General features: G+C 36.0%; 1 protein-coding gene across 2 annotated transcripts; it reads right to left on the bottom strand.

The window, feature by feature from the left end:
- Positions 1–395: 395 nt before the first annotated feature.
- crtam (cytotoxic and regulatory T cell molecule) lies at positions 396–6,924 on the bottom strand. Of its 2 annotated transcripts, none has more exons than XM_008402388.1 (11): positions 6,733–6,924; positions 4,927–5,079; positions 4,686–4,838; positions 4,445–4,564; positions 3,990–4,145; positions 3,324–3,590; positions 2,076–2,159; positions 1,715–1,768; positions 1,488–1,625; positions 1,192–1,278; positions 396–784 (listed from the first exon to the last, which is right to left on the bottom strand). In XM_008402388.1, the coding sequence occupies exons 1-11, from the start codon at positions 6,770–6,772 to the stop codon at positions 615–617; spliced, it is 1,422 nt and encodes a 473-aa protein (XP_008400610.1). In that variant the 5' UTR covers positions 6,773–6,924; the 3' UTR covers positions 396–614. The 2 variants fall into 2 exon arrangements, with proteins under 2 accessions (XP_008400610.1, XP_008400611.1); XM_008402389.1 differs by having other exon boundaries at positions 4,936–5,079.
- Positions 6,925–7,679: the final 755 nt, after the last annotated feature.

Below are 7,679 nucleotides of genomic sequence, written 5' to 3'. Positions count from 1 at the left end.
GGTACAAAATGCATACTTATATTTAGATATCTGTGTAAAAAAATACATTCTTTTCCATGTAAACAGTGTAAACAAAAATTTTATCAAGAACACATGCAGTTGTGTAGTTATTAGTCATAAACACCAGCAGACTCCTCCGCTTCACTTCATTTCCACATATTGCATAGGAAATAAAAATATCAATTTTCCATGGTATGGTCTTTAGTTAAAAATCTAAAAAACATTTCAAATCTAAGAAAAGACCATTTCCTAATAAATACATGACTTTTACAACATACTGTCTTCGTACTGTATCATGATTTGTCGTAATTTTCAGATTTTGGCACTTTTATACATTGCATTCACAAACAACACACTAAAACTGTTTGCATTTGAGTATAACAAACACGCATATCAGTAGTTTATCATCTTTTAATGATAATTCCAGGATGGTTCAAAACTATAATAGTAACGTTTCTGAGTGTAGTGAGGTAATGCCTCCTTTTATTGTGCTGCTCCTTGAAATTGCTGGAAACACAATTACAGGTTCAGTTGAAGTCAGGGAATCTGACTTTACTGGTAAGGTTCATCATTTGATGACGAACTTAACCATGAGGTTCTATCGACTGAAGTTATTAAAGTGAAGTCTCCTTTATGTTGCTTCTGATTGCGGCTTGCATCTGACTTTGCGAGGTCTGCTCTATGGTGGCGCTTTCTTTTCGAGTCATTGCATTTGGGTTAATTACTGAAGTTATTACTGCTGGATCCTCAACAACATACTGTGCGAATACCGTGTTGAAGAGTCCTGTGAAATAAACAGAGAATTTTACAATGAGGGATTTTTTTTCTTTTTATTAAAAACAAAGACAAACACAAAACCATGCTTCTAAGAGAGAGTGGAAACGGTAACTGTAAAGAATAAGAAATATAATGTAAACTTACAGGAACAGTATAATCTAAACTCATTTTCTCGCCATATTTCCTGGCTGGCAAGTAAGCAGACTGTTTCTGCTGCACAACATCCCCATGCTAGTCATCTTTTTCAAATGGGATTCAGTGTCATTCTTAGAATAAAAAATCAACCCTCATTTATAAAAATAATAAAATATTCAGTGTTTGGGTTCTAACTCTATTTGATGAATGAGATAGATTATGATCTCTGCTGTCTAGGTTTGACTACAAAATGAAAGGAATCACAATTCACTGCCATACCTCTTCGCCGTTGCCCTTGGGAGTTCTTTTCTTCTTGGCTTGATTTTGACTTATTGCTAGTTTCTGATGGGTCACTGTCTTCATTCTCTGTAACAATGAAAACTGTAAGATGTTTGTGAATGATGACTAAGAGGCATAGAACTGTCTAAACTTGTAACTGTAAGATGTTTGTGGATGATAAGCACATTCAAATGAAAGCACCATTATATACTATGTTCACAGCATTTAAAGCAACTCCAGCAGAAATCTGATGTTGGTGTGTTTCTGCACAGAAAATAAGGACTTAGCCTGCTCACCTTTCTTCCAGGCAATGTGTGCTCTCCTCAGTTTGATAGCAAAGAAAATGACCACTACCAGAAGGGCAAAGATGAGGCATGTCACCAGAAGTACTAATAAGGAAGAGCGTTGTTTCCTTTCTGTTCTCTTATCAGGGTCTAGGAAAAAGATATAGCACAGCTCACTAAAAGCCCACCAATGATTCAGTCATGTAAAGACCCTACATTTAACAGCATATGGTGTTTACCTGTCATGTTTATCTTTGTAGTATTATCCAGGTTTATGTCCTCTTGTAAATCACCTTTAAAGACATAAGAAACATTTAGTTAATGGCAGATTAGTTGTTCCTCTTTTAACTGTTGGTATTTAAAACATCTTCCACTTTCCACATACAACCATACACACACTCTACAAGAGATCTGGTTGTATGTTTCTGTGTGGCATACTGAAAGACTAAATAATGTAAAGTGAGAATGAATAATTTAGCTAATGCAGCCACAGTGTGCTAAATGAGGATATCCAGTTTCACCACTAGATGTCAGCAAACGCATTTTCTTCATTTTAATAGTTAGGATATTTTATGCTAACTATTAAAATGACGAAGGTACCTGTAGTGTTCGTTGTTTCAGAGGTGGTATCATTCCAAATTAGGTCTGGTGTTGTAGAGTTGAGCGAGTTCACTGTAGATAGTACTGGAAGCAAGCATATAAATGGTTCAAAATTAACGTTCAAACTAACTTATTGCAGGCAAATTTACAAAATTCAAACAGACTTTGTTTGGTATTTGGAGATATTAGGAAAAAAGAATGAACATGTGCAGGTATCAGATTAGCACACAAAACCTATGCTGAAACTCACTGTTCACCATTACACTCACAGTGCTAACTACACATTCTGAGCTCTCCTCATCGGAAACAGATTGTGTGATATCACAACCCACAGCTGAGGTTTGATGACAGTCTGCTTTAGAAAAGAGAGTTATCTGTACTTTCCATCTCAAAAACCCACCACTTGTACATGCACCATTTAGGCCTCTTTTCCTCTATTGACCTTCATGTGAAAAGTTTTTTTTAAGAACCATTTGATAAAATTTTTGATTAATTGAGCTTAGCAAAGCACACCAGACAGTATTTACATAAATTCAGACAGACAGAAAAAACTCAGGATGTGGGTCGTCAATTTTCATGCACGATCAGAAACAGGTTAAATAACATACACTACTCTCATGCTATAATTTGCTAAGGGTTAGTCGTGTCTCAACCTGGTTTCACTGGTTCTGGTCTGGAAACCAATGCTCTGTTTGGCTGAGTCAATAAATGGTAGCAGGCTTTGCTCTATCCATTATTTAAAGTATTTCCTTAATGACATTGTCTTTCTTTGTTTTTCACAGTGAATGGAAACAAATACAGTAGTTGGATTTTATCCATCAGCAGCCAACTCAGGAGTAAGCACAGGTACTCAATTGGGTGAGGGCTGTCAAAGAACACTAAACCCATCTTTGCTGGCTACTGGTAGCCCAAAAGAGTACTGACTTATCACAAAACACTAAAAATGTCTGAGTTTATGGGTCTTCTGTTGGTTTTGAGGAGTTTTTCTGGCTTAAACTTGAACAATTCAACTTCACTATTAAAGAACATCAAAACACACTCTCATAGCATTAATGGAAATTCACCTCTACTGATATGAAACTTGTGTTAATATATTAACACTTTATTTGCAGTAGCTTCTGAGGTCCGGTTTCTTTTTCTGCTATTATTTCCTCTTTGTCTCTCTGCTCTACATACTCACAAATAGTGGAAATATTATTCAGCGCACTTGCAGTATGAAAGCTCTAAAATGACAACAATTTCGCCTACCAGTGGTGTTGAAATGTGAGTGAACAGTTGTAGCTGACTCCACAGAAGGTGCAGGGGTCATGGTGAAAGTCTTGGGGTCACTGGCAGTAAGCATCTCATTGGATGCAGATGACCACTCTAATGAGAGACCATTTGTGTTTGTGGTTGAAAAGTGGACTGCTGGGTTATCGCTTATAAAGGATCTTGAAGTTGTCCTCAGCACGCTCACAGAACTCTGAGGCTGTGCTGTGGAAGGACTGGAGGTGGATGCGAGGACAGGTTTTGTTTCTGTGAGAGAAAAAAAGCATTTACATCATAAAGATCAGAAACAAGTAAGAGGAAGATGTGCATTGTCATCTGGATAATTTTCAAATGACGTATGTTATCCAACTTAATAGAGGAAACCAAACTATTTAGGGTGCACAGAAAGGGGAAATGGTTTTGGTCTGTTATTTTGGTCAGAAGTTCAGAGCTTAAGCCAATGAGACGGAGCAACTGATGGGAAAAAACCTGTTGCTTTTCTTGTTTTATGACGATGCAACCACACTATCACTGTTCCGCAAATATCCCAATTTATTGGAGAAGTACTTTCCTGTAAACAGGTTTCAATAAGACCTCCTGCCAGTGGGAACATTTTGTCTGCCGGGAGATATTTGACAAAGATGGTAAGAGATATCAGGAACTCACTCTGTTTTCCAACTTTCACAAACTGCATCAAAGGTCCTGCATGTAGATCTGGGTGGTGAACAAGGCACTTCACAGTGACTCTGCTATTCTCAGGATAAACATATAAGATTGCTGCTGTGACAAAAGTTTTGGGTTCTTCATATGTAGTTCCTTGAACTGTGGAAAGAAAACAGTGTTCATCAACAACAGCCACTGAGCAGACAATATACCTAACAACATGAATTATTTATTTAACTCTAGTCATTTGTTCCCAATATTGTGGGTAAAGATCAATATCAATATCACTTTATCATTGTTCCCTTAGAGACATTTTCCTGGCAGATTACAAAAACGCAATCAACTCCTCTTGTTTTTTATACTTTGTCATGTGCTTTTCCTTCTGTCTTTGTCCCTTTCAAATCTCAATTCAAGATACTTTTTCACATTGAAGTTTGCATTTTCCTTTTTCAACATACATTGAAATTCAGGTTCATTTTTAAATTTCCAAGTTATCTTGGGATGCTGGAAGTTTCCCTTTGCGGTGCATTTTACAGCAGACTTCTCTCCTTCCCTCATCACTGACATTCTTGGAAGATCTTTAAATAAACGGAAAAACAAGAAGAAAAAAAAACCTTAATTCAAAAGCTATTGTACAAATGTGGATTAAAATGTGGCTGCAAGAAATATTTTGTTATTTGATTACATCATTTAACTCACCCAATACTGTCACCCTCACAGTCTTCACTGAGAGTTTGGGTTTATATTGTGTGCATGTGTAAACACCCCCATCTGTAAAGGTGACATTGGCGATACTGATGGAGAACTGTGAGTTGGTCAGCTTGGTGATGCTGTATCGTTTGTCCTTTATTGCTAGAAAAAAAACAGTTCCATGCCTCTTAGTCATCATTGTGACATATTGTCATTTTCTAAAATGGTTTCACTAAACCATACTACGTACAATATTCACCTGAAACATTGTTGAAGAACATAATATTGTTGTCTGGGTCCCTCCACTCAACGATGCCTTTATCAGATTTGCTAATAGGACAGCGTAGATCCACAGTGGAGCCCTTAAGTGCAGTCACATTTTGCATATTTTCCGCAAGTGAAACTGCGACAAAAAAAAAGGTGAAGTTTGAGTTCCTTGAAAGTCTAAACTTGGAACTGTGGCTAGAGCACTTCTGACAGAGAAATTTGAACCAGCAGAAACATATACCTATCCACTGGAACAATTTCAATAAAAGCGTGGAACAACGAAAAAATGTTTCCTTCTCACAGCTGTCCAAGGCTAAATCTACTTCTCACACCTTGACTCATCTGTTCCCCTGTTTGTCATTGCTCTGCCTCTGCTTATGTGTGTGTGGAGGTGGTGTGACCTTAAAAGAAACACTACAAACAAGCAGCCCCCCTGTTGCTTTTCTGCTGTGACAGGAAGTAATGTGGTCAATTCTCTTAGCTGAGACAGAAAGTGGGGCGGGTGTGAGAGAAAATATAGATTAGATGTAGGCTGCTGAAGGGGGCTTTGAGTGTTTTTTTCTTTCCTATAGGCTGAAACACACATCTTGAAAATAAGTTTGTGGGGGCATAGTGACACCGTTACTCAAGACAGTGGGCTTCAAAGGCTATCAATACCTTGTCTCTCTGTAATATTTCAGGTTCATTACCAATGCTCATGCAAGGCAAAACAAAAAACAAAAGCAGTTCATGTTTTTAGCCAAATAGAAATCTATGTCATACAATTATACAACTGCTAATAAAAGAAAGACATACTCTAACAATAAATCAACTTGACACTTTGTGTTCGACACATTTAAGCTTTAAGACAAGATCTTTAGATTGTTGACATAAGCAGTTTTTAATTTATTAGTTAATTTTCAGTTTTATTTGTTGCTAATGAATGTTTTACAGACTGCAATTGTATAAGTGAAAATTTGTTGATTTGATTGGAGGAAATTAAAAGTACAGCTCTTGCATGATTCCAGATTGTTGCTTTGTTTGCAATCCTGCGATTTATCTCCCTACTCAAGCCAGCAGTAACAACTGGACCATCTACTGAATCATTTTGAAACATTAACAAATCTTCATAGAAAATTCCTTCGACCTAAACAGCAAAAAGGGACGATTCATTTTATTTTTAGAGTCTAATTATTTAAATGACTTTGTCATGACTTCTGACCTAGGTATCTACTGAACTTTTTCCAGGAAACTTGAACTGATTTCTGATAGGGAGTTTAAATTTGATAAACATCTAATGTTTGATCATGTCTTAATGATCGTTTTTTACTTCATCTTGCCTGTGATTCAACTGACAACTTTTTAAATAAACTTAAATACAATATAACAGATTAAAACAGTTTGTTAATGCCAACACCATATTTGTATGGTGCACAATTGTATAGTTTAAACTTGTCCTAATATTGTTCAAGCTGTACCTAAACTGTTTGTGCACTCAGTTTCTCTACAGGAGAGTATCTGTTGTGAAGAAGTACAGACGTGCTCTTGTTCTGCAAGCACAGGTCGGTTCTGTATAGTCAAAACAGCTTCTGTATGTTCTCCAATAAGAACATTTTATAAGAAAATAGTGTTACATAAGTGGCCATACTGATTACCTTAAAATAATTAAAAGTGAAACCAAAAACCATTTAACCACAAATCCAAATATATAAGTTTACTGAAGATTTCTCTCACAAGTACCAAAAAGAAATAGACTGAACAAATAATTAACTTTAGCGGTGAAAAAGTACTGAAAGTAAAGTAAACTCACCCTGTATAAGCACCAAGAAGACAATAAGCTTGAGCTTCATTTTCACTCTTTCGGTCTTCCACTTTACTGTGCTTCCTCTGCACTCGCTCTATATGTACTTCACACAGGGACCTTCCATGACATCACACAACTGTGGTTTCCCCTGACTTTTTATTTCAAGAGATTTTCATGTGATTCTAAGATGAACAGTCCAGGTCAATAGTTCAGGAATCATACATAGTTTTTATTTTGTAGCTAGATATGTCAGGACTCTAGGTTTTTGGGTTGGTTTTGCTTTTCATTTTATTTAGCTTTATGTTTTAGTTCACTTTAGTTTAGCCCTTCATGGTCCTTTGATATTAGTATTATTATTTGAGGTATTTAGTGTAATTAGAATTGTCTTATTGCTTTCCTTATTTTCAGTCCTTTACAGTATTTCTAGTTAGGTTTATTTTTTAGTTACCTTAGGTTTTGTCCTTGTTTGTCTGAGTCCATGTCAAGCGTGCTTTAATGACTATAGTTTATTTCTGTTTTATTCTTCTAGTTATTTCTTATTTCAGCCTCCCTGCAGATCTTTAGATTGTTGACATAAGCAGTTTTTTAATTTATTAGTTAATTTTCAGTTTTATTTGAAAATAATAGTTTTATAGAAACTAATATTTATTTCTTGATTTCACCACCCTAGGTTTAGTTATTCTTCCATGTCCGAGTCTATGTATATCTTCCTTTAGTAATTCTAGTTGGGTTATTTCTTAAGTCCTTCTATCTTCCCCCGTAGTGTTACTAGTTCTTATTTTGTCACTAGGTTCAGTTAGTCTTTGTACGGAAACGCATTGCTATCACGCAGGAAAAAAAAAAAATCGAGCGCTATACGTATCTTGTTAAAACGTGATACATATCTTGTTAAAACGTGATACGTATCTTGTTAAAACGTGATATGTATCTTGTTAAAACGTGATATGTATCTT

The sequence above is a fragment of the Poecilia reticulata genome, unplaced genomic scaffold (genome assembly GCF_000633615.1).
Source record: "Poecilia reticulata strain Guanapo unplaced genomic scaffold, Guppy_female_1.0+MT scaffold_221, whole genome shotgun sequence".
NCBI classification, from domain to species: domain Eukaryota; kingdom Metazoa; phylum Chordata; class Actinopteri; order Cyprinodontiformes; family Poeciliidae; genus Poecilia; species Poecilia reticulata.
This window is presented reverse-complemented; position numbering and strand designations above follow the sequence as displayed.

What these genes read in the sequence shown, in the direction of transcription:
- crtam (XM_008402388.1), bottom strand. Translation starts at nt 6,772, where the DNA reads ATGAAGCTCAAGCTTATTGTCTTCTTGGTGCTTATACAGG. An exon ending in CTTCTTGGTGCTTATACAGG is followed by an intron (nt 5,080 to 6,732) that starts GTGAGTTTACTT and finishes TTTTTGTCGCAG; the next exon opens with TTTCACTTGCGGAAAATATG. An exon ending in TGAAACAACGAACACTACAG is followed by an intron (nt 1,769 to 2,075) that starts GTACCTTCGTCA and finishes ATGTCTTTAAAG; the next exon opens with GTGATTTACAAGAGGACATA.